Raw genomic sequence first — 27,413 nt, forward strand, 5'->3', positions numbered from 1 at the left:
TGCATCCCATCCATTGTTGTATAGTGTTCTTATTGTTGAAATAAATGTTATGTACTTTTGTTTTACTATGTTACATACTGTGTTAACACTTAGACGCGCTACCAAGGATGACCGCAGGTCTCAATAATCCTCAAACATAACATGACATCTTTACCTTTGAGTAGTTTAGTCTTTCTTGGAATTTGTTTAGTTCATGTCGATAGCTTTGAATGGTCCTTTGCAGTATAAATGCGATTGCAGATTTATACTAAACTGTTCAATTTTTCAATTGATTTTTTTTTTCTTTTAATATCTATTAGGATGCCAAAATCTAGTTAACTGAACAGCTCACAATTCATTTCCTATAATGCACCTACCATATATGATTAGCACTACAGTTTTTATGGGAAAATATTTTTGAATATATAATCTGCTAATCCATTTTATACTTCCTCTAATTCAATTAGTACACCTGCACAATCTTTAGGGTGCAAAAATGCCACAGGCTTACCATGGGCTCCAGTCTTTGGTGTTTCATTCAAAAGACGAATATTATGTTGTTTTAGGTCTTCCATGGCAGCCCTAATATCGTCTACCTCTAAACATATATGATGAATTCCGCCGGACTTATTTTTTTCAAGAAAGTTCTGTATTGGACTCTTATCTCCTAATGGAAGTAATAGTTCCAGCTTAGTATTTCCAAGCTCTACAAACACAGTATTAACTCCATGATCAGGTAGTGATACAGCATCACTTGTCTAAAAGTTAAAAAAAATAATAATAAAATAAATAAATAAAATAAGACAAAAAATGTTATTAAGAAATACTGAATTTATGCTAACTAGGTTCATTTTAATTAGAGAAACTGATATAGTTTAATTTCAAGTATTAAAATAACTAAGAAGTAAAATGCCTTTGCATAAGGAGAGAGAGAAAAAAAAGACCCTTCACATTTTAAACACAGTAGAGCAAGTACCTGACATGTCAGAAATGCATTCCTGTAAAACAAACCCAGACCACATTGTAACTTGGAGTACAACTTTGTCAGGATCTGATGATATGAGTTATGAGCAAGCAGGTGTGGTGGCAAAACTGAGACAAAGGTTCCCAAGTAGTACCCCACTACTATAACATCTGTTGCTATAATATGCTATAACTTATCAAGTCTAATTAACATTGTGAGCTAATTTATTTTACATAAAAATAATACAAAAATAGAAACAAATAATCCCAGAAATACTTGGGCACTTCAACATTCATCAAAATCACTGCATTCTGGAAGTGTTGGAGAAGGTTCAAACTACCACTTTAGTAGAAGTGTATTTCAATTCCTTGCAATCATACATGCATGGCTTTTTTAAACTTCACCATCATACTTATTGCTTGCCCTTGTACTTTTTCAATGGTCCGAAAAGGTAGCAGTCTAGGGTTGGGGGGAAGTGATAGTGCACTTCCCACACGAACTTCGCAATTGTCTGTACATGCAGTGTGTGGAGGTGGTATACTGTTGTGTTGTATGATGACATGTTTTGCCATATGTTTGCCACAAAGTTTGGCGAGAGTCAGTGTTTTGAGCAGCAGTCACTTTCTGATTGAGTTCACTTTCAGCAGTATTCATTCAACCACAGCATGGCTGATTAACAATATCTATATTCATCCTTGAAATGTTTTACCATTTTTACACAATTAGCACTTGTTATGTTATTTGGTTTTTAGGAGCATTAGCAAATAAGGACATATTGCTCGGGGATATGCAGTGGTCATTCCCTAACCTTTCCGCATCCTCTGTATTTGGTGGTGACGGACTCGAACCCCGGTCTAATCAAGAAGCATGTGCTACGCACTGCTACTCCTTCCCACCTGGCTACGGAGGTGCCAACCAGTTAATTAGCACTTGTGCAGGCATCCCCATATGCATCAAAACGTTGCCAATAGACATCTGCTATTGAATTTTTCCCTCCTTCATAAGGAATTCAATCATTTCACACTGATGAAACAACATTGCTGGCAGCCTTCTTCTTAAACTGCACAGGTTGAACTCAAGTGGTGTGCATGCACACCAGCTCGGCATTCTTAATGGAAAGGATAGATGGCACTGGCAGAGAGACAACTCCAATACACTAATATTTTGTGCAAATATAATCGCTTGATGTTCATTACTTTTGGTACAACCCTGTACATCACACTGTTACAAATACACACACCTATGCAGCACATACAATTATCACATATTAGAAATCTGGTCTTATTTGTTGTTCAAGAGGTTATTTGGCAATACCATTAGGAATGCATATTGTCAGTAACCAATATATTCAATTTAAAATGGCAAGGCCCAATAGATTAACTATGAACGAAGGCACTTATAAGGAAAAATGTGACTTCCTATTGAACAGATAGCATCCTACTTAGCCTTGGTTCATAAAATTTTCTTTTAAAACTTTAGTAGCATTCATAAGATAAAATTTCTATCCAAAACTGATAAGCTCAGCTCTCGTCTCAGAGTAAGGAAAAGCTCAAGGTGCTGATGAAATTCCAACAAATTCTTGATTTTAACTGGAAGACCGGACACAAAATAGAACTGTTTCAGATCTGCAAGCAACTTCAAAAGACATTTGCCAAACAACTTTCTGAAATCCATTTTAATCCCAATGGAAAAAAAAGAGGGAGGATATAACAGATTGAACAGACAATTAAGCCTAATCTCTCCCTTCTTCAAATTTCTACTTGTTATTCATTTTTTTTTCTATTGCAATTAAAACTGATGGATTTCAGAAAATCCTTTGGCGAGCAGACAAATGGAGACAGTGGGCATTTCAGATCTGCCAACAGCTCATTCACAAGAGCTGTTGGCAGATCTGAAACACTTCTGGCTATGCCCTACATTTCAAAAATACCTCTAAAAATTCTTAAGAGAATTAAAGCAAAGGTGAAAAGCTTAGACCATACTGGAGAAGATTAAAACAAAAACTGATCATTAGTTGCAATCTTTAACAAGTTCAGAGATTTGTTTTGGATTTTATTGGCGCATTAGCAACTAAGGCTAAAATGCACCAAGTTCAGAGAAAGATGTGATGTGGAATGAGGAGGAACTGAAAACCTAAAAATTCTGACTGGAAACTAGAAATTGGCAGAGATATAATGTGCTTTATGACATCAGGAAGGCTTTTGGTAAAGTGGATTGGATTAAGTTTATCTATTTTTTTTCTCTCATCTATTCCCATCCTTTCCAAGTTTGGAAAGGACAGGAATAGAGAAAAAAAAAAAAAAAAAAAAAAAGAAGAGATGTAAGTGTAATAAGAGAACTATATCTGGGAGTTAGTTGGTTATTTCCGGAAGTTTGATGCATTAACTACTCTGGTCATAGTGCAATGAATTTATATATATCTTTATCATGTTATGTCTTTACAAGTTCTTTTTATAATCTGGCATGACCATTATAGTAGTCAAAGGAGGTTATGACTAATTATTTTGACAATAAAAACAACATTAACTGCATTCTGGGCTTGAACCATAGTCAACACAAGCACATGTGCTTCTGTCCCTCCACCAATTACCACCTCAGCTAAATCAAGCAACACTGGTGTGTTCACAGGTCAACCTCCATACTGTGTGGGCTAAAATACTCTGCAACTCACAGGGAAAAGATTGTTGCCCCACCTGAGAGTGGCTAACTGCAGCCCTGATTGAAGAGGTCTTTAAGAATTCTGCCAGTCCTTTTAGTATGATTTGAACTCAGATCCTATAAGAAAAATTAGGCAGATGGGCTGAGAAATGGCAACTGAAGTTTAACATGGACAAATGCAAGGTACTGCATATTGGTAGCAGTAATCCAACAGTACACTGTGTGGTACTACACTCAGGTTAGTGAAAAATGCATTAAGAAGCTGCAGATATATGAACCACTAGGAAACAGTGATCACAGTGGAATGATGTTGAATTTATAAAGATGTAATTACCATCAAAGGTAAAGGGAAGAGTTTTTGCTTTCATAAAGGGGACTACAGTATGTAATTCTATATAGTGGGACCAACTAATGATGTTACCAGCATAAAAATTGTAATTGGGGAGCATTCAGGGAAATAATCATAGAAACTACTAGGCTTTTCATATCAACTAAAAAATACTGTTCAGGGTTTAGACCTAAATGGATGTTAGCTGATCTAATGAGACATGGAAGAGAAGAAAAATGCATGGGATGCATATAAATTATGCAGGTGATACAGAAGTCTATGGTAGCTAGTCTGCAATCAAGTCACAAAGGAGGTTAGGCAAGCCAAGGAAGATTGAGAAATTTTTGTCAAAGGATGCAAAGACTTCTTTAATTATGTAAACACAAGAAGGAAGGGGATGAATCACATTGGTTCAATTGATATTGAAACTGTTGATGATCCTGCTCATGTTGCTGCTAAACCGAACAGGCATTTTGCATCTACATTCACACATGAGGAATTCTTTAGGGAAGTGGATGGCAGAAGTTTATCAAACTAACAGGGACCTAAATAATTTTGTAATAACTGAGAGGAAAGTGGAAGAGAAATTGCAGAAGTTAAACATAAAAAGCATATAGGATGGATGGGATCTATTCAATTATATTAAGAGAGGCAGCAAAGGAAAGCTTCTTTGGATTCAGGGGAGGTCCCTGTGGACTGGAGATGTGTGAAAGGGCAATTACAAGGTGACATGAGTAATTATTACAGACTCATTAGCTTAACTTCTGTTCCAGGAAATATAATGGGGTAACTGGTTAAAGAAGTGATGCAGGACCATCTAGAGAGGAGTGCAGTTATACTTCAGTCACAACATGGATTCTTTAAGAGGAGATCTTGTCTGACCAATTTCATTGGATACTATGATTCAGTGACAAATAAACCGGATGCAAAAAATAATTTTGAAATCATATACTTGGATTTCAGGAAAGTGTTTGATACTGTTGCACATAAGACTGCTGTACAAATTGGAGCACTGTAGCATTAAGGGCAAGTTACTGATATGGATAAATGGATGGTTGAATATAAGAAGACAGAGTGATTATCAATGGACACTGCTCTTCATGGACTAATGTTTAGTGGAATTATATAAGATTCGGTGCTGGACCCATTGTCGTTTTTTGTATTTATTAATGATACTGATGAAAGCATATCAGTCTTAATGTCCATGTTTTCAGATGATACAAAGGTTGGCAGAGTGGTTAATAACAGTATGCTACTGCAACAGGATCTACAAAAGATAGGCAGATGAGCTGAGAAATGACAATTGAAGTTTAACATTGATAAACGCAAAGTACTGCATATGGGCGGGAGTAACTCCTGAGTAATATACGAACTGTATGGTACTACACTCAAGGTATTGGAAAATGAAAAATACCTGGAGGTAGTTGTGCAGTCAGATATGAAGTTCTCCAAGCAGTGCAGACAGGCTGCCAGGACAGCTCATGGGTTTCTGTCAATCATATATATGAATTTTGCTAGAAGGTATAAGGAAGTGATTATCCCATTGTATAAGGCAATGGCCAAGCCACATCTTGAGTACTGCATACAGGTCTGGGGGCCTCATTTCAGTAAATGATGTGGCACTGTTGGATTGGATACAGAGAAGGGCAACGAGATTGGCGAAAGGAACGAAGGGGTGCTCTTATGAAGAAAGGCTTCAGTTCTGCAAACTGCAACATCTGGAGACTAGGCATCTGCAAGGTGATCTGACTGAGGTGTTTAAGGCTTTGAATGCCTTGAGAAGGCTCAATGCTGATAGGATTCTTCCTCTTGCTCAGATCACAAACCTGAGGGGGCATAGATTCAAACTGAGGAAAGACAGTTGTAGAATAGATGTGCTGAAGTTTGCCTTTAGCCAGCAAGTAGTTGATTACCAGAACAAACTTTCATCTGTTGTTGTGGAAGTTGATAGCTTAAATAAAACAGAGGGCAGCAAACAGCAGAGACAAGGCAGAAAACCTGAGAGCGAGGGGGGGTTACACCTTCTTCCTTTTTTTTTTTAAAACTATTATCAGATTCTGGCATATGTCTTTTTATTTTTTGCCTTAAATATTCAGACAGTCGCATTTGCAGTATAAGCTGATTTTTTTTTTTTTTTTTTTTCACAGCCATCTTTCACATCTCATGTAATAGTATATGCCAGTAAAACCTGTATTAAGAACTACTGCCTACTTTTTAACTCAATTAGTTTTGCTCTTTCTTTTAGAAATTTAGATTGTGGCATTTTATTATAATACACAGGAAATTAAAGTGCTAAATGTATACAGCACTCCCTTACATAGTCCTCACAAAACCCACAAGAACAGGCAATAATGTGATATTGCTCTTATTGATGCTATACAGGGTGTTTCAATTAAAAAAGGCACCATTTGACGCTAAAATTGGACAAAGTATTACAGCTCAGATTTTGTGATTTCTAAATTTAACAGTTTTACCCAATCAACTGCTTTTTTATCAATGGAAAAGTTGTCTCCCATCCTTGGTATTGTCTAAAAATATCATTAGTGTACTTCTGAAGCAAGGACAATCTGATTTCATTTGAAGGGTAAAAATAACAACATAACAGATGTATGTAACGTATTCCCTTCAGTACACATCCAGCTTTGTGGAATAGCAAGATGTGTAGGATAATTTGTATCGCACATCCTCTTGCTACAACTGTTTTTTTATTTTTATTTTTTTTTCTTAAAATAAAACTGGTTTACATTCATTTCAGAAATTTCAATGATTATGTTTTTAGACTAAATCAAACCAAGGATGGGAAACAACTTACTAAATGAGAAAAAAAAAAAAAAAAAAGCAGTTGATGACACAAATTTAAATTCAAAAATTATGAAATTTAAATGATAACACTTAGTTTAATTTTAACATTAAATTCAAAAATTTCAACTTAAATATAACAAAAATGATCCGGACAACAGCCTCAAACCTACAAGTGAGATAGACCACAATGCTTTTAATTGAAGAGAGACTGATTATGTAACCAAGTCTTTCCTTGTTGTCTGTTTGATACTTAACAATAACTATAAAGTCAAAGGCTTCTCTACAAACAATGCCCCAATATGTAAAATTGTGTTTACCATAAGAAACTGATAATCTCAAAAGTTTACTGTTTGAGAACTCCAAAAATAAATCCAAAAATGTAACTCCCAATGAATTCCATGAGTTGTTTTCATCTGATGAAGATGACAAACAAATTCCTAGGTTTTGAAATTTGTACAACAATGCAAATTTATGCAAAAATACATTTCTAATAAACTATTCATATCCTGGCATTAATTTGCATCTTTCTGAGCTTTTTATACTTTTTAATTCAGATTAAGTCAGCTTTAAAATCCAAGACAACAAATTAGAGATTTTAAAAGTTAGCATTAGCATTAGTAGAGGCATTTGATGCAAGAAAGCAAGCTTATGCAGCATCAGCCAAAAAAAAAAAAAAACCCACTTCCACTTCACCCCTCTCTGTTCGTTCAAAATAGGTGTCCAGCTGAGCCTTAAACTTATTTAGGCAATCAACGTCCGCCACAAGGGATGGAAGTCTGTTCCACCAACCAACCGCCCGCTGGCTAAAGGCAAATTTCCGCACGTCTATCCTACATCTGTCTTTCCTCAATTTGAATTTATGCCCTCTCAGGTGATTTTTCTGAGCTAGAGGAAGAATCCCATCAGCATTGAGCATGCTTAAACCATTCAAGGCTTTATACACCTCTATCAGATCACCTCGCTGGTGCCTAGTCTCCAGACACTGTAATTTGCAAAACTTAAGGCTTTCTTCATAAGAGCACCCCTTTGTTCATTCACTAATCTTGTTGCCCTTCTCTGTACTCGTTCCAGCAGCTCTACATCCTTCTTGAAATGAGGCCTCCAGACCTGTATACAGTACTCTAGGTGTGGCCTGACCATTGCCTTATACAATGGAATAATCACCTCCTTATCCCTGCTGGAAAAATTCCTGTATATCATTGACAATACTCCATGAGCTACTCTTGCAGCCCGTCTGCACTGCTCAGAGAACTTCATATCTGCCTGCACAACCACCCCCAAGTCCCTTTCATTCTCTACCACTGTCAGTGTAGTACCACAGAGTTGATACGTTGCTCTGGGGTTGCTGTTTCCCATGTGTAGTACTTTACATTTGTCAATGTTAAACTTCATTTGCCACCTCTCAGCCCATCTGCTCAACCTTTCCAGATCCTTTTGCAGCAGCATAGTGTCAGTAGTGTCCTTGACAACCCTGCCAACCTTTGTATCATCTGCAAACTTGGACATTAAGCTTGATATACCATCATCAATATCATTTATAAATACAGAAAACAATAATGGACCCAACACTGAGCCCTGAGGGACTCCACTAATAACATTAGTCCACGATGAGCAGTGTCCATTGATTACCACTCTTTGTCTTCTCCCCCTCAACCACCCCTTTATCCATAGCAGCAATTTGCCTCCAATGTCACACTGCTCCAATTTGTGTAGCAGTCTTCCATGTGCAACAGTATCAAAAGCCTTTCTAAGATCCAAGTATATAATATCAAAGTTATTCCCTGCATCCAGTTCTTTTGTGACTGCATCATAGTATCCAATCAAGTTGGTCAGGCAAGACTTCCCCTTAACAAAACCATGCTGTGTCTGAGCTATAACTGAAGTCTTGTCTAAATGATCCTGCAGTGCTTCTTTAACCAGTGCCTCCATTAATTTTCCTGGAACAGAAGTTAAGCTCACAGGTCTATAATTACTTGTGTCAGCCTTTGATCCTCCTTTGTGAATTGGGGTCACATTTGCACATTTCCAGTCTATGGGTACCTCCCCTGAGTCCAAGGAAGCTCTCATAATTATGGCTAAGGGTTTGCTTACTTCCTTTGCTGCCTCCTTTAATATAACTGGATAGATCCCATCCACCCCGGGTGCCTTTCTTGTGTTTACCTTCAACAGTTTCTCCTCCACTTTACTCCCAGTTATTTCAAGATTCTGTAGCTTACTGCTAGAGTTGAATACACCTCTGGCATTCCCCTTGCTGAATAACTCCTCATGTGTGAATGTCGATGCAGAATATTCATTTAGTTTGTTAGCTACCTGATCAGGATCATCAACAGTTGACCCATCAATATCAAGTGGACCAATCTGATTCATCCCCTTCCTTCTAGAGTTTACATAAGTAAAGAACTCTTTGCTGTTTTTCTTTGCATCCCTTGCCAAGGATTTCTCGTAATCTGCCTTCGCCTGCCTAACCTCCTTTGTAACTTGGTTGCATATCAACTTGTATCTATCATAGGCTTCTGTGTCGTGTGTTAATTTGTAAGTATCCCATGCATTTTTCTTCTCTGCCATATGCCTCATTAGTTCATCTGACATCCATTTTGGCCTAAACCTTGAACAATATTTCTTAGTTGGTATGTAAAGCCTAGTAGCTTCCAAGATAAGTTCTTTGAATGCTTCCCATTTTGAATTTGCTGTTGGTAACATCATCAGTTGGTCCCACTGTATAGAATTTAAATACTGTCTCAGTCCATCGTAGTCACCTTTACGGAAGCAATAACCCTTCCCTTTACTCCTAATGGTAGTTACCTCTTTGAGTAAATCCCACTTCAGCACACTGTGATCACTGCCACCTAGTGGTTCATTTATCTGCAGATTCTTAATGCATGAAGAATCACTGCTGATAATCAAATCAAGAGTATTACTCCCTCTAGTTGCCTCCCGAACATGCTGATGTAGAAAACAATCATCCAATAAATCCACAAAAGCCCTGCTAGTGTGTGAGTAACCAGCCACCAAATTCCAGTCAATATCTGGGAAATTAAAATCTCCCATTATAAGACTCTCTGATTTACTGGACCACTCTATTTCCCTGTACAGTTCCTTATTATACTCATCAGAGTCATTAGGCCTATAGCACACTCCTACTCTCAATTTTGATCTCCCAATGCTTATGTTACACCAAACTGACTCAACACTGCACTGTCCAGCGATGTTGACTGGCTTCACTTCCTTGGTTTTTATGTGTTTCTTAACTAATAGCATAACCCCTCCCCCCTTCCTATCCTGTCTATCCTTTCTGTAGACGTTGTACTCCCCAAATTCCAGTTCTGCATCCCTTATATCTGTGTGACACCACGTCTCTGATATCCCAACAATATCTGCCTTTGATGTTTTGAGCAATACCTCAAATTCATCAAATTTATTTACTAAACTCCTAGCACTGGTGTACACGCAAGTATACCTGCACCTGTTTCTATTCTTAGCTACCCTAACACAACCCATGTGTTTACTTGTACCGCAATGGCTCGCAGCAGGCTCTGAAATACCATGCATCTTGTTTTTCAGGCTTCTGCTCATTCTAATAGAAGCAGTGCAAGAATCTCTTTCACCTCTGCTAGTGGCTACTGTCAATCTATTGGTCTTTGTCTCCCCCCCAAGCTAGCAGTTTTCCGACCCACCTAACACTGCCTCGATAGCATCAGCAAATATTCTTGCACCCTTTCTATTTAAGTGTATCCCATCCCTGTAGAAGCAATCTCTCCTGTTAACAAGTACAGTCCAGGCTGAAAAATATTCTACCCCTTGAGCCTTGCACAATCTTTCCACGGCCGAATCGATCGACAAGGCTCTCATCATATACTCCCTCCTATCGTGTCTGGGCAGAATTGCAGACACTTTCAAATTCAACCCTAATTCACGGCTTTTGTTCAGCAGTGACCTGTACTTGTTAAGTAATTCTGCCGGTCTCCTACTCTTAATATTATTAGTGCCAAGTTGTTCTACAAATATTTATATGTTAGGATATAAACCACCCCATGGGATGTGTTCAGTTTCATGTTCCAAAACTGAATGCATCCAATGTTAACCCTCAAGTAGGTAGCACACTGATAAAAATAATCAACCAAAAATAAAAACTGCCAAATTTGAGTGAATTTTAGTGTTCCTCAAGTATGACATTTGTTTCTCAAGTACACTATTAATTATATTTTAAGTGGTGAAGTATAGCTGTAAAAAAACTTAAGATTCTGTTTCTGAGTAAAGAGCATGGTAGAGCACCACTCTACCACAATGCTAATTTTCCCTACAGAGATTTTGATGCCTTTTATTTTTCCCACCTCACAACCAAAAAATATGATCTTAAAGCAATCAGATAAATAATTTTCCTATAACAAGGTTGATGTTACTAATGTTTTTTGTTCTTATTATGTAATATAATTAAAGAATTAGGAATAAATTTTTAAAATTTTCCATTTTCATCTACTTCTTGCCATTTAATCCAAAAATCCTATTGGCAAAGTTTATGGTTAAAATAATACATTTGGAGGTTTAATATAATACTTTTCAAAATAAATTTAAGATGGGAGATACATATACTTATCCCTTTGAGTCTTAATTCATGGACATAAAACATTAAGAGGTGAGTGTAAAATATTAATTACTTACAGGTAAGCCTAAAACATCTTTGTACAATTCCACTGCCTTATCCAAATTTGGCGTAGCTACAGCAATATGGTTCACTCTCAGAATTTGCCAAGATCTCTGGGATGTATTACTGGATGCATGTAGCATTTTGGTCGTTCTGTACAAAGTGGTTACTAATCTTGTTAGCTTTGCTGAATTAACTATGAAAGCCATGCAGTGATAATTCTTTGTGACCTATTTTGGAATTCAAAGTCTTCCTTTATACTTCACATAAAGAATATATAACAAATACTGTCTTTAGAAATATTATCTTCTATAAACCTCTATTATAAATAGATAATCATTTTATTCCGGTTACTCAACTATCCAAATATATATATATATATATATATATATATATATATATAAAATCTTCTCTCCTATTTGGAATTTAGCACATATAAAGTTTCCACATGCACTGAAAAGCATTTCGGGAACTTAACCAGTATATAACGTACTTCGCGTGTTCTTCTCTTTCCACTAAAGGTAACCGAGGACGGTTTTGAAAGTCGCTCGTGCGCAGCTATTAGCTTTTATCTCATTTTAATACACAAATTTAATAAGACAACTATAGAATGGAATGTGCACTTTCCTTTCTTAGGCAAATTTTAATGTTTTAAAGCTCAATTTTTAAATATTATTATTTATTATTATTATTTTTTAAATTCATAATTACACTTAGTTACGAATAGCTATTAAACAGAATTTAAGTTTTATAACTGCTATGTATCTGTTATAAGTTTCATCAAACCAAGTGGATTACTATGAGGAAAGTGTTGAAAATTAAGTTACACTATACTTATGATCTAGTTGTTACATCAAAGCACATAAGGAATCCTTAATATATCATCACTACTTATGTAGTTAAATTTATGGGTAAATTATGGTGTATTTACATGGATATTAATAGTAAAAAATTTATACAACAGTACATTTTAAATAACTAAAAACAGCCGATACAATGTCAGATAAAACATGACTGTATAATGCTCAGTCAGATGGCTAAAATTAGTAAAAGATAAACAACATTGTTCATGCCTATAAAGTGGACACTCGGATAAAATGTCTTATGGATAAAAAGATGTCACATTGCACACACATAGGAGGGCCATCTGCCCTCAGCAGGAATGAAGATGACTGTGTCCTATGCAGAGGGGAGCAAAAACAACTTCCTCTCTGCGGTTCCTGCACAGATAGACTGCCAGAGTTCAAATACAAGATTTATCTGATAGACCTTGTTTGTAACCTGTCCATTCTAAGACTGTTGCCAGTGGGAAAGTAATCTTTTGTGTATTAATTTCCTGTAGTCTGTATAGTGGACTAACAGGGTACAGTTGTTCTGGGGTTGTGGTGACTTGGCTGCAGCAGCCAATTCACTACTCTTGATCGCAGTGTGGCTTGGGATTCAGCAGAAACAGATGTCAAAGGAACATTCAAAAAGAGAATATAACATAGGCTAAACCCGGGTCAGGAATGGATATGGCTTATATCTCATCCCTGATAAAGCCTGTAGTATACTTAAAAAGAGTCTGTTAGTATGAACCAGAGCTATAATGCTCAATTTAATTGCATTAAATTGATTTTTAATTATTTATTACTGTAATGCAAGATTTTTGATTTCATTGTTTTTGTTTCTGGAGAGTATCATAAGAAAGTGTTCTACGTATCATATCGAGGTAAACTTCTCTTAGTCTTTTACAAATATTAAAGAGTCTACATGCACAACACACCTTTGGTAATTGTGGGTTTTAATGTGGCCCAAGGCTAATTCAATAGCATACAACTCTATTGAGAAAATAAAGCATTTAATTATTTGGGAAGATTGTGGCAGACCTGACAGATAACTCTAACCTCAAGCCATCAGTGAGATGGGCAAGATGCCAGAGTATTTGGCTCAGTGGCCAGCACAGAGCTGTCGGTAGACAGAATTCAGTGGTGGTCTTTCCCCACTTGTTAACAGAGAAGTTGAATGACGGTGGTGTTCAGGCATGCCAGCCTTGGCAATGGGGCAATGTTGTCTACTGTGATGTTAAGTTCTCTGAGCAGCTCCTAGACATGAATACCAAAGGGACGGTTGGCAGTCTGATGGGTGTTACAAAGATTTTTCTATAATGACTCAAAAAAGATAGTCTATGTGGGATAATCTGGCAGGGGATTTTAGTTTGAATGCATACTTTAAAGACAAGTGTTACCTACAAAGAAATAACAGTGGCTTACATGCTTCGACAGAGACTTTGGACTGGAGAAGTTCAAAATGCTCCACTGGCAATACGAATCACCTGATGGTGGATGGGGTCCAGCCATCAGAGTACACTGAGTCTAGCAGATGCATGTATATACATGGGGACTGTAATCTAACTTAGATTGCATGATAGAGCAGCAATTAAGTGGATCAGTCAAAACCACCAAGAGTTAGATGAGATTGCAGTTGCAATGAAAATGTATCCAAATGGCCTTTTCACTAGACTCATAGGCAGTTATCCAACTTAGCTTCTGGGCAGTGAATAACTGCCCATGAGCCCAGGTGGTCAGTGAATAATGCCAATCGAGAGACTACAACAGAGTTGTCTCTCGATTACCCTCATTTTGCAGAATTGAGAGAATATGCTAAAATAATCAATCAACATAGAAGGCACAGTTTACAGTTGGAGGAAGTTGTTTCGTGATGGGATTCACTTTGATGGCAAAAAAGCATAGTCCCTTAAAACTGATCCCTGATTCGTCTACAGAAAGGATAGGAAGGGAGGAGGGGTTATACTATTAGTTAAGAAACACTAAATCCAAGGAAGTGAAGCCAGTCGACATAGCTGGACAGTGCAGTGTCGAGTCAGTTTGGTATGACATAAGCATTGGGAGATCAAAATTGAGAGTAGGAGTGTGCTATAGGCCTAATGACTCTGATGAGTATAATAAGAAACTGTACAGGGAAATAGAGTGGGCCAGTACATCAGAGAGTCTTATAATGGGGGATTTTAATTTCCCAGATATTGACTGGAATTTGTGAGTTGGTCACTCACACACTAGAAAGGCTTTTGTGGATTTATTGGATGATTGTTTTCTACATCAGCATGTTCGGGAGGCAACTAGAGGGAGTAATACTCTTGATTTGATTATCAGTAGTGATTCTTCATGCATTAAGAATCTGCAGATAAAGGAACCACTAAGTGACAGTGATCACAGTGTGCTGAAGTGGGATTTACTCAAAGAGGTAACTACCATCAGGGGTAAAGGGAAGGGTTTTTGCTTTCGTAAAGGCAACTATGTTGGTCTGAGACAGTATTTAAATTCTATACAGTGGGGCCAACTGATGATGTTATCAACAGCAAATTCAAAATGGGAAGCATTCAAAGAATTTATCTTGGAAGCTACTAGGCTTTACATACCAGCTAAGAAATATTGTTCAAGGTTTAGGCCTAAATGGATGTCAGATGAACTAATGAGACATATGACAGAGAACAAAAATGCATGGGATACATATAAATTAACACATGACACAGAAGCCTATGATAGATACAAGTTGATCTGTAACCAAGTTTCAAAGGAGGTTAGACCGGCAAAGGCAGATTACGAGAAATCTTTGGCAAGGGATGCAAAGAAAAACAGCAAAGAGTTCTTTACTTATGTAAACTCTAGAAGGAAGGGTTTGAATCAGATTGGTCCACTTGATATCGATGGGTCAACTGTTGATGATCCTGCTCAGGTAGCTAACAAACTAAATGAATATTTTGCATCAACATTCACACATGAGGAGTTATTCAGCGAGGGGAATACCAGAGGTGTATTCAACTCTGGCAGTAAGCTAGAGAATCTTGTAATAACTGAGAGCAAAGTGGAGGAGAAATTGTTGAAGATAAACACAAGAAAGGCACCTGGGGTGGATGGGATCTATCCAGTTATATTAAAGGAGGCAGCAGAGGAAGTAAGCAAACCTTTAGCCATAATTATGAGAGCTTCATAGGACTCAGGGGAGGTACCCACTGACTGGAGATGTGCAAATGTGACCCCAATTCACAAAGGAGGATAAAAGGCCGACAAGTAATTATAGACTTGTGAGTTTAACTTCTGTTCCAGGAAAATTAATGGAGGCACTGGTTAAAGAAGCACTGCAGGATCATCTAGACAAGACTTCAGTTATAGCTTGGACACAGCATGGTTTTGTTAAGGGGATGTCTTGCCTGACCAATTTGATTGGATACTATGATGCAGTCACAAAAGAACTGGATGCAGGGAATAACTTTGATATTATATACTTGGATCTTGGAAAGGCTTTTGATACTGTTGCACATGGAAGACCGCTGCACAAATTGGAGCAGTGTGGCATTGGAGGCAAATTGCTGCTATGGATAAAGGGGTGGTTGAGGGGGAGAAGACAGAGTGGTAATCAATCAATGGACACTGCTCATCGTGGACTAATGTTATTAGTGGAGTCCCTCAGGGTTCAGTGTTGGGTCCATTATTGTTTTCGGTATTTATAAATGATATTGATGATGGTATATCAAGCTTAATGTCCAAGTTTGCAGACGATACAAAGGTTGGCAGGGTTGTTAACGACACTACTGACAGTATGCTGCTGCAACAGGATCTGGAAAGGTTGAGCAGATGGGGTTGAGAGGTGGCAAATGAAGTTTAACATTGACAAATGTAAAGTACTACGTATGGGAAACAGCAATCCCAGAGCAATGTATCAACTCTGTGGTACTACACTGACAGTGGTAGAGAATGAAAAGGACCTGGGGGTAATTGTGCAGGCAGATATGAAGTTCTCTGATCACTGCAGACGGGCTACAAGAGTAGCTCATGGTGTCTTGTCAATGATATACAGGAATTTTTCTAGCAGGGATAAGGAGGTGATTATTCCCTTGTATAAGGCAATGGTCAGGCCAGACCTTTCTACAGGTCTGAAGGCCTCATTTCAAGAAGGATGTAGAGCTGCTGGAACGAGAACAGAGAAGGGCAACAAGATTAGTGAATGGAACAAAGGGGTACTCTTACCAAGAAAGGGTTAAGTTTTGCAAATTACAGTGTCTGGAGACTAGGCACCAGCGAGGTGATCTGATAGAGGTGTATAAAGCCTTGAATGATTTGAGCATGCTCAATGCTGATGGGATTCTTCCTCTTGCTCAGAATAATCAACTGAGAAGGCATAAATTCAAACTGAGGAAAGACAGATGTAGGATAGACGTGCGGAAATTTGCCTTTAGCCAGCAGGTAGTTGGTTGGTGGAACAGACTTCCATCTCTTGTCGTGGAAGTTGATAGCCTAAATAAATTTAAGGCTCAGCTGGACAGGTATTTCAAATGAACAAAGAGGTGAAGTGGGAGGTTTTTTTTTTTTTTTTTTTTTGGCTGATGCTGCATAAGCTTGCATCAAATGCCTCTACTAATGCTAGGCAGGTATTGACCATTTTCTCCAGGATTTTGCACAGACAGCTAGTCAGATAGGATGGTAGTTTGTTGGGATCTTTTCTTGGCTTGGGAAAGGCAAGCACAATTGCTTTATGCCAGGAAAGTGCTCTTCTAGAAATCTGGTCAAGTAGCATTTGCTTGGTAAGACTTAAGCTGTTTTTAACTCTTCTATGGTGAAGAGTGCATTATAGGGATGAGAATCCTTAGATTTGAAGTTAATTGAATGCTGTTCTGTTTGTCTTTCAGCACCAGGAACTCTAGGGAGTAAGAGTTCTTGGGGAAACTTTTGGCAAAAGTTCCCCCAAGAGCATTAGCTATTATAATTAGATCAGCGAAAATGCATCCCTTATATTCCAGAACAAATGAAGGGTGTGATGTATATTTACCGTTCATATTCTACATTTTGTCCCAAACAACTTTAGAGCTGGTAGACTGAATAATATAGCAGATGTAAAGTGGATTCACAATCCCTTTTGTCTCTGGCAGCAAATATAGCATGCTTTGGCACAAGCACTTTTGAAGGTTAAGAAATTGGCCATGGTAGGATTTTCAAAATACCCAAAATTTTAGGAAGGATGTAGAGCTGCTGGAGTGAGTGCAGAGAAGGGCAACAAGATTGGGGAGAGGAACAAAGGGAGGGTTCTCTTACCAGGAGAGGCTAAAATTCTGTAAGTTGTAGCTTCTGGAAACTAGGCACCTGCAAGTTGATCTGATTGAGGTGTATAAAGCCTTGAATGGTTTGAGCATGCCCAATGCTGATGGGATTCTTCCTCTTGCTCAGAATAATCTCCTGAGAGGGCATAAATTCAAATTGAGGAAAGTTAGTTGTAGGATAGATGTGCAAAAGTTTGCTTTTAACCAGCATGTGGTTGATTGCTGGAACAAACTTCCATCTGTCGTTGCAGAAGTTGATAGCTTAAATAGATTTAAGGCAGAACCGCTGACCTGATGGCCGTGAAAGGCAACATTGCAGTGTATCAAATTGTAATATTATCACTATTATTATTGCAACTAGACAAACATTTGGAGTGAGTGGATGGGTGAAATTAGATTTGTTTGTTTTTTTTTTTTTTTTTTTAGCTGATGCTATATATGCTTGCTTTTTTGCGGCATGTGCCTTACTATTGCTCAGCTCTGCCTTAAGTCGTTATTTTTCTTCTTTACACCTCTGGCATACTCATGAGTAAGCTGGGTGTCTCCCGTGGCAGTTAATGCAAGTGAGTTTGTAGCTGAACATGTTTCGTGGTCCTTTGCAGCACATCTGTGCATGCAAAGACTCCATGGCAAGCCATTTGTGAGTGTCCAGATTTCTAGCACCTAAAGTACAGTAAGGGATTTGAGACACTTTAAGGGATGCACTGGACAACTGATGTAGCCAACTAGGATCTCATTAGGAGACAATGGCGAATTGAACATCAGGATAATGTTTCTGGTGGAAATAAGTTTCCCATCCCTATATGCAGAAATTCTTTTAACAGCAATCACTCCCTATGCATTTAGTTCACAGCAGATTTCCTCCTCAGTAATCTCAAAAAGTCTCACCTTGAAATGGCACCTGTCGATGAATTTAGTATCTTATGTGGTGTTACAGTCATCAGTATTCCTCTGGTTGATGGTGTTCACAATAGCTGCTCAGAGTGGCCGCCATTTTTGGTTTCAATGAAGAGGTCCCCAGAATGAAGCTTCTTAATTTAGTGGAACCTGCTAACCTCTTCTGTATAAAAAAAAATGCGACATTTTCCCAATAGGTTTTTTGCTGTTAGAATGGATGATTAAAAACCTTGTGTTAGGCTCCGATGGTATTTCAGTTCGGGGTCTCTTTGCTGCATTAGCATTATCTGTTTCTCCATTTGTATATGCAAATAGGGACCATGTTGGGCCCCTAAGGGAAGTTTATCATGATTTTTATTATTTTAGTTCAGTGAATGGGCTCCCCAACCACCACTGAGACCCAAATGGGATGCTCACTAACCACCAAGCAATAAATGTGCTCGGGAGCGGGATGCCAAGGCTACCCAGACACCATACCCACACCAGCCTGAATCATCCCTTAGATCATGAGGGTAGGTGACAAGTGAACTGATTTTTAATTTTATTTTAAAAATCAATCTACACACACACTGAAGCATAGAAGAGCAAATTTTGAACACAGTTTAGAACTTTTCTTTATTTGTTGATCACAATGTTTTATTACTGAGAACAATAAAAGAAAATATTTTACTTTTGAGATACCCCAGAAAACTAGGAATCAAAAGGGGTCTAAAGCTAAAAAATTTGCATGACATTACTCCAAACACTCCTTAGGTCAAATTAGCATTAGTAGAGGCATATGATGCAAGAAAGCAAGCTTATGCAGTATCAGCCAAAAAAAAAAAAAGCTCCCATTTCACCCCTCCATTTGTTCCAAAATAGCCTTAAATTTATTTAGGCTATCAACTTACACAACAAAGGATGGAAGTCTGTTCCACCAACCAACTACCCACTGGCTAAAGCCAAACTTCCGCACATCTATCCTACATCTGTCTTTCCTCAATTTGAATTTATGCCCTCTCAGGAGATTATTCTGAGCAAGACGAAGAATCCCATCAGCATTGAGAATACTCAAACCATTCAAGGCTTTATACACCTCAATCAGATCACCTCGATCAAAAACTTAAGCCTTTCTCCATAAGAGAAACCCTTTGTTCCATTCACTAATCTTGTTGCCCTTCTCTGTACTCGTTCCAATAGCTCTACATCCTTCTCAAAATGAGACCTCCAGACCTGTATGCAGTACTCAAGGTGTGGCCTGACCATTGCCTTATAGAAGGGCATAATCACCTCCTTATCCCTGCTAGAAAAATTCCTATATATCATTGACAAGACACCATGAGCTACTCTTGCAGACTGTCTGCACTGCTCAGAAAACTTCATATCTGCCTGCACAAATACCCCCCAGGTCCTTTTCGTTCTCTACCACTGTCAGTGTAGTGCCACAGAGTTGATACGTTACTCTGGGATTACTGCTTCCCATATGTAGTACTTTACATCTGTCAATGTTAAACTTCATTTGCCGCCTCTCAGCCCATCTGCTCAACTTTTCTAGACCATGTTGCAGCAGCGTACTGTCATTAGTGTCCTTAACAACCCAGCCAACCTCCGTATCATCTGCGAACTTGGACATTAAGCTTGATATACCATCATCAATATCATTTATAAATACAGAAAACAACAATGGACCCAACACTGAACCCTGAGGGACTCCAGTAATAACATTAGTCCACGGTTAGCAGTGTACATTGATTACCACTCTGTCTTCTCCCACTCAACCATCCCTTTATCCATAGCAGCAATTTGCCTCCAATGCCACACTGCTCTAATTTGTTCTGCAGTCTTCTATGTGCAACAGTATCAAAAGCCTTTCTAAGATCCAAATATATGATATCAAAGTTATTCCCTGCATCCAGTTCCTTTGTGACCACATCATAGTATGCAATCAAATTGGTCAGGCAAGACTTTCCCTTAACAAAACCATGCTGTGGCCAAGCTATAACTAAAGTCTGGTCTAGATGATCCTGCAGTGCTTCTTTAACCAATGCCTCCATTAATTTTCCTAGAACAGAAGTTACACTAACAGGTCTATAATTACTTGTGTTGTCCTTTGATCCTCCTTTGCGAATTGGGGTCACATTTGCACATCTCCAGTCCATGGGTACTTTCCACCCCGGGTGCCTTTTTTATGTTTATCTTCAACAATTTCTCCTCCACTTTCTTCTCAGTTATTACAAAATCATATAGCTCACTGCCAGAGTTTAACTCCCCGCCGGCATTCCCCTCCCCGAATAACTCATGTGTGAATGTAAATGCAAAATACTCATTTAGTTTGTTAGCTAACTGAGCAGGATCATCAACAGTTAAACCATCAATATCCAGTGAACCAATCTGATTCATCCCTTTCCTTCTCCCTTTACATTCATCCCTTTACATAGATAAAGAACTCTTTGTTGTTTTTCTTTCCATACTTTGCCAAAGATTTCTCATAATCTGCCTTTGTTACAGACCAGCTTTTATCTATCATAGGCTTCCATGTCACCCATTAATTTATATGTATCCCATGCATTTTTCTTCTGCCATATGTCTCATTAGTTCATCTGATATCCATTTAGGCCTAAACCTTGAACAATATTTCTTAGTTGGTAGGTAAAGCCTAGTAGCTTCCAAGATAAATTCTTTGAATGCTTTCCATTTTGAATTTGCTGTTGGTAACATCATCAGTTGGCCCCACCATATAGAATTTAAATACTGTCTCAGACCACCATAGTCACCTTTACGAAAGCAAAAACCCTTCCCTTTACCCCTGATGGTAGTTACTTCTTTGAGTAAATCCCACTTCAGCACACTGATCACTGCCACCTAGTGGTTCCTTTTTCTGCAGATTCTTAATGCATGAAGAATCACTACTGATAATCAGATCAAGAGTATTACTCCTTCTAATTGCCTCTCAAACATGCTTATGTAGAAAACAATCATCCAATAAATCCACAAAAGTCTTGCTAGTGTGTGAGTGACTAACTCACAAATTCCAGTCAATATCTGGGAAATTAAAATTTCCCCCTTATAAGACTGATTTATTGGCCCACTATTTCCCTGTACAGTTTCTTATTATACTCAGAGTCAGAGTTTTTTTTTTTTAATGGAGTGTCCAGTTTTCTCTCTGACTGCTTCCTGCAAGTGATGATAGATGGTTCCCTGTCCCTAACTTCTCCACCAACTCTTTAACCTCGTCCTATAACACACTCCTACTCTCAAATTTGATCTCCCAATGCTTATGTCACACCAAACTGATTCAACACTGCACTGTCCAGCGATGTTGACTGGCTTCACTTCCTTGGATTTTACATTTCTTAACTAATAGCATAAGCCCTCCTCCCTTCCTATACACATTGTACTCCCCAAATTCCAGTTCTGCATTCCTTATATCTGTGTGACACCACAATCTCTGACATCCCAACAATATCTGCCTTTGGTGTTTTGAGTAATACCTCAAATTCTTATACCAAACTCCTAAATGATGCTAACTCAGTCACTAACGTTCATTCAGTACAGGAAATAGTGGGTAGTAATATTATGCAAGAATAAAAGCTTCAAAGCCACTGAAGAAGCTTCCCATGTCTACAAAAGAAAGAGCTGAAAAACAGAGGACGAAAAAAAATAATTTAATAAAATCTGTTTCTCAAGATCAAGAAGCTGGCCCATTAAAATCACAAAATTACATTCAAGAAATTCCTGAAGATTTCAATCCAGAAAATTTTAGTTCAAATGAATTATTTTTCAATTGATTTCTGAACCAGCTAGACAAAGTATACTGCAACAACCAGCTTCGATTGCATCATCCAAAAAGAAACAAAATCATATTTCAGTTCAACTGTCTGTTGTAGACCACAAGTTTCAACAGTAGTCGAGCATAAAATCATTTACAAGAACATCAAACATGACTAACTCCAATAAAAAACCTGAATGACAATTTCTGAAAAATATATTTGGAGCTGTTTGTGATATCTGTGATTGATTATGGTATGAAGAGGTAAAATTGTGCACTCCAGAAAGTTATCTGTTACTGCTTTCAGAATTTCCAACTGCAGACGTAACGACTATGAAGGCCCAACTCTTTAACCTCATCCGAGCTAGGGATGTTTTTACATAAAATAAAACATCTTTCATTCGTACAGAGTAGACACATTTTTTTTTTTTTTTTTTTTTTTTCAATGGAGTGTCCAGTTTTCTCTCTGACTGCTTTCTACAAATGATGATAGATGGTTCCCTGTCCCTAACTTCTCCACTAATGCTGGTATTACCTGAGGTTCATATCTTTCTCCCACTCTTGTCTATTAATGAACTGCTTCCACTGACTGGAATTAGTTTCCAGTTTACAGCACACTGCATTCCATTTTCTACCTTAAGAAACCTTGCCCTGCAAAAATAGTTTCAACTGCTTGAATATCCACTACCAATTCCTTACATGCTGGTCTCCACGTAATTCCCCAATGGGGCAAAGATAATTTAGTTAATTTCAATCCTTCTAAAACACAGTCTTGTTTTATACAGTGGTGGACAAAAAAACTGCATCATCTGAAAAAAAAAAAGTAACATCTGTAGTGAAACGCATAAGATATTGTTTGATTAATCATTTTGTTTGTCGCAAAGCAAAGGTATTCCGTCAGATAACACTTCTATCGCATCAACAGTAATTATAGATAATGGCTGATGCAAGGTACTGCATCAGCCATTTCTATAAATACGGTGTTGGAAGGGTATACATGTTCGTTAGTATCCTGTTTTGCGGAGGTGTAAGCATGGCTCCATATGTTCGACTGACACCAAGAAAAAAAGTGTAGCTGTTGCTCTGGCCCAGGAAGGGCTTTCTACATGTGCTATCGCTGATAAAATAGGCTGCCAACGGAATCCCAGGTGCTGAAATTAAAGCATGAAACTGGTGATGTGAAGAGAAGACCTGGATCAGGCTGTAAGAGAGTGACTACGCCTTCCAAAGATCCATATTTGAAACGGCTATGCCTTTGTAATTGCCATGCTAGTGCTCCTGATCTAAAACTGGACTTTGAGATGGCCTCTGCTGTTGAAACAAGTGCGCAAACTATCCAAAGCCAGCTTTAGGAATGTGGTCTGCATGCCTATTGGCCCAAGAAGAAGCCTTTGTTGACCCAACAAATGAGGAAGAAGCGACTTGCTTCTTCCTCATTTGTTGAGGAAGAAGCAAGTCACACAATGCAGTGCAAAACATTTGCAAAATTCACAAGTGATGCAGTTTTTTGTCTGCCACTGTATCTCGTAAATAATAGTTTACTACTCTTATGCTTATCTTTGATAACACATTTCATGGACAAAAGAGCAATGGGACACCATCTTTTCTGATGAATCAAAATTCAACCTGCATGGCTCGAATGGGAAGCAATATGTCAGAAGACTAAAATCGGAGGCATACCATCCTGACTGCATAGCACCGGGTTCGATTCCCGCCTCGGGCTTGGATCAAAGTACTGCAAAAACCTTGGGAGGTGCAATATGGCCACAGAAGCCGATGCGCCAACAACTACCAAATCAAAAAAAAAAAAAAAATCATAGCACCGACTGCAAAGTTCTCCACCGGTCAGATGGTCTGGGAATGCATAACAAGCAGAGGGGTGGGGCGAATTAAGTTTATTAATGGAAAGGCAAAAGCAGAAACCTGCACTGCTATCTTGGAGGAGTGGCCGAAACCCATTATTAGAGATCACCACACAGACGTCCAAAACTGCATTTTGTATTTTAGAAAATATACAAACTCTTATTTACCCTTAACAGTAAATTCTATCACAAACCTGATAACTTTCAATAAAAATACAATTTTATGCTACATATATCCCTGAAACACTTCATTTCCTATCAATACAGGTGAAAAGTTCCAATAAAATCTCAAACAGACCCATGGAGTTGCCGTCTGGAGTGAAGAGGAATGATTCTGAAGCAACGACAAAGAGCCATACAATTTCAACAGTGAAAGGCAAGATGACCTCAAAAGCATAACAATTTAATGAATTTAATTTGAATTCGCTCAAGTCTGTGAGAAAGATATTCCTGTTGTGGGAACCAAATAATATGACAATAATCAAAAATGAGAAGTATAAGCTGCTTGTGGAGAAGAATTCTAACTTTTTTCACTCTTAACACCAAGGAAAAGTGCTAAGAAGTTTGGAAGTCTGAGATATTAAGTGATTAACATGGCAAGAAGGATGAAGGTCAATTGGAATAGGACACCTTGAACATATTAGTACTTGCAATCAGAGTTTCCAATATAATAATCAGTAAAGATGGAGGGTCTAACTGCACAATTCAAGCAAAAGTGACAATTTACATTTTAATGGGTTTAAAACCAAGTAATTTTTATTGGGCCAGAGTGAGAGGGAATGAAGATAGTTTGGAGCTCATCACTGTCAGCTGAAGAATAGATAACATTAAAGTTTAATATCATCTGCATAGAGTTGCCACTCATGGCAACTCTATGCAGATGATATTAAACCTTGATAGGCTGAAATAAAGTTGACAGATCATTAATGTAATCAAAAAAAAAAGTAGATCCTTGAGGAACACCTTGCAAAACAGTAAACAGAGTTGAAGTGTCATAGCTTATTACAGATAGTTTACGACTTCAAGCAGCGAATCAAGAAAATCCAGTAAAGGGGGTCATAGACCATAAGATGAAAGCTTGAAGAGCAAAAGATTGATGTGAACAGAGTCAAATGCATGTGAAATATCAAGGGAAAGCAAATCAATCTGATTTCCTTTGTCCAAATTAAAGGCCAGATTTGAAACAGTTGATTTCCTGGGAAGAAAAGCAGACCTACCTCCATCCTTTTATCAATAATCATCTGTATGATTATTGATAAGAGTAATGGTAGGAACTAAGATTTGTAAAGTAAGAGTTCAAAAATTTTTGCAATTGTATTCAGTATAGTGATAAGTAGAGTTGCTAGGCATAGCTTTATAATCCTGTTTTTTATATGTCGGGATGATACAGGCCTCTTTGAACACTGAGGGGTAACCACCATGGAGAAGACAATCGAGGAGATTTGTAAGAATTGGCACTAGAGATGAACCACTTTTCTTGAAGAAAAGAGAAGGAAGGGTATCATGACCAGAAGCAGTGAAATCTTTAAGATGAGAAATGGCTGACTGGACATCATCAGTAGTGAGAACTAATTTATCAAAACAGTCAGTGGTATTACATTCAAATGGATAAAAGATTTTTGCTGTTCAGGAGAACAAAGTTTCAAAAACTGAGTAGCAAAAAGATTAGCAACAAGAGGACAACTGCTTGAACTATTTGAATCATTAGTTAACATAGGAATTCTGGAAGTTCTTGATAGCACCATAATGGTCTGGAATTGAAATTATGAGTAAGTTCAATTTCCACTGAGTGAAGATAATGAGCATATTGAGATTTCATAAGCTTTCTAAACATGACCTACGGGAGGAAAAGGAAAAGTCAATAATTAGATTTTACCATATAGTTTTGTACTACTTGTTCATATTATTGTGGTATGAAGCTTCATAACTCTTAATTAAATTTTAATTAAATGTTCTCGCACCGTTTGGAATCTCTCATATCGATTAATTAAGTCACTTAGACCAGAGCGCCTAGTCAACAAACGATGAGGCAACTGTCATAACAATGGTATCGAAGGTTTTGCCACTCAACCTAGAAAAACTCGCTTTTTTTTTTTTCTTTGCAGAAGTGCGGTTTATTTTTATTTTATGATTGGGCCTAGGCAACTTCAAGTAATTCATAATATGAGATGTTCTATGATGATGCGCTTTGTGGAAACTTTCTCGTTTGCCATTTCTGTTTGACCCAGCTACAAGAAGGCGGACTAGGTCAAAAAATTCTTACCGTGGAAAACGTAGTAGTAGTAGTAGTAGTAGTGGCATGTGATGCAAGAAAGCAAGTGTATGAGCTTATAACGGACCCATACTAGTGTTTATGGCCAAAATCGCACCAGCCTCCTGGGTTTTCTCAGTAAATCTTATGGCCAGTCCGCCTCTGCAGATACATATAAAAATTATGCTTTGCCCTACTCATACAAATATTATTTAGCTTTCTTAACCATTATAAAGTTGAATGGCAAAAACAAAAATGAATATTAAGGGATATAAAATTGCCGATGCTATTATGTCGTATGCGGTACAATCAATATGTGATGTTTTGGGAATTGGGGGGGGGGCAAAAATTCATGTGCCCATGAGGTACAGAAATGCGTTATTTTCAGCAAATTTTATATTTAAAAACATTAGAGTGCTATGTATTATGGCACCCTGCGTACAAGCTCTAATTATGCCAATATTATTGTATAATAATATCGGCATAATCCATTTTTCGTATGAAAAGGTCGAAATACTTCAGCTGAATCATTCGCATAAGATCACAAAACTCTGAAGATTACATAGTAAGATTTTATTCAATGATGAAATCTTGTACCAAATCGTTCTTTAATTACTAATTTTATCAACGATTCCCCCCCCCCACAGTGTTCCCACTTTAAAGTTGAACCAATGTTCACAGATTATGTATTCCTATAACAAACTTAAAATGGGTAAATAATAATAATAGGCTAAAAGGTTTATGCTTACAATCTCAGGTAAACTAGCCGTCCTCACTATCTCGTCAAAAAAACTCTTATGCTTTCAACGTTGTCGCAACATCCTTAGGATTATCGCTAGCAAACATTTCCTCGTTTTCTTTGAGAAGTTGTCGCTCTGAAGCCAATCTGCGGGGCCGAACAACTGCGAAATAATTATAAACCTGTAGACCACAAAACCCCATTCCTACGACAGTCAGCCCGATAAGACATGAAACTACGGATTTATGGGCAATGTTATATATATAAGGCTTACGCGGAATTTTTCTCATTGCTGTAAAACGGAAGTATCAATACACAACTGCATGACACAGAGTAGTAAGATATTATTACTCTGTGAGTATTAAAAACCGTTCAATGTCTTACTTCCCTGTGCAGTTCACTAAACCACAGATTAGTTACTACTAAGTCCAGTAAACTGTCAGCGCCAA

The 27,413-nt window shown here is 37.8% G+C and overlaps 1 protein-coding gene across 1 annotated transcript; it reads right to left on the reverse strand.

Moving 5' to 3' along the window:
• Positions 1-393: 393 nt before the first annotated feature.
• Positions 394-27,413, reverse strand: LOC150080540 (methylmalonyl-CoA epimerase, mitochondrial-like). Its single transcript, XM_090381109.1, has 3 exons — positions 26,975-27,413; positions 11,391-11,603; positions 394-737 (listed from the first exon to the last, which is right to left on the reverse strand). The coding sequence occupies exons 2-3, from the start codon at positions 11,580-11,582 to the stop codon at positions 423-425; spliced, it is 507 nt and encodes a 168-aa protein (XP_090237235.1). The 5' UTR covers positions 11,583-11,603; positions 26,975-27,413; the 3' UTR covers positions 394-422.

This window comes from Mastigoproctus giganteus, chromosome 9 (assembly GCF_048544385.1).
Source record: "Mastigoproctus giganteus isolate SK-2022 chromosome 9, ASM4854438v1, whole genome shotgun sequence".
NCBI lineage: Eukaryota > Metazoa > Arthropoda > Arachnida > Uropygi > Thelyphonidae > Mastigoproctus > Mastigoproctus giganteus.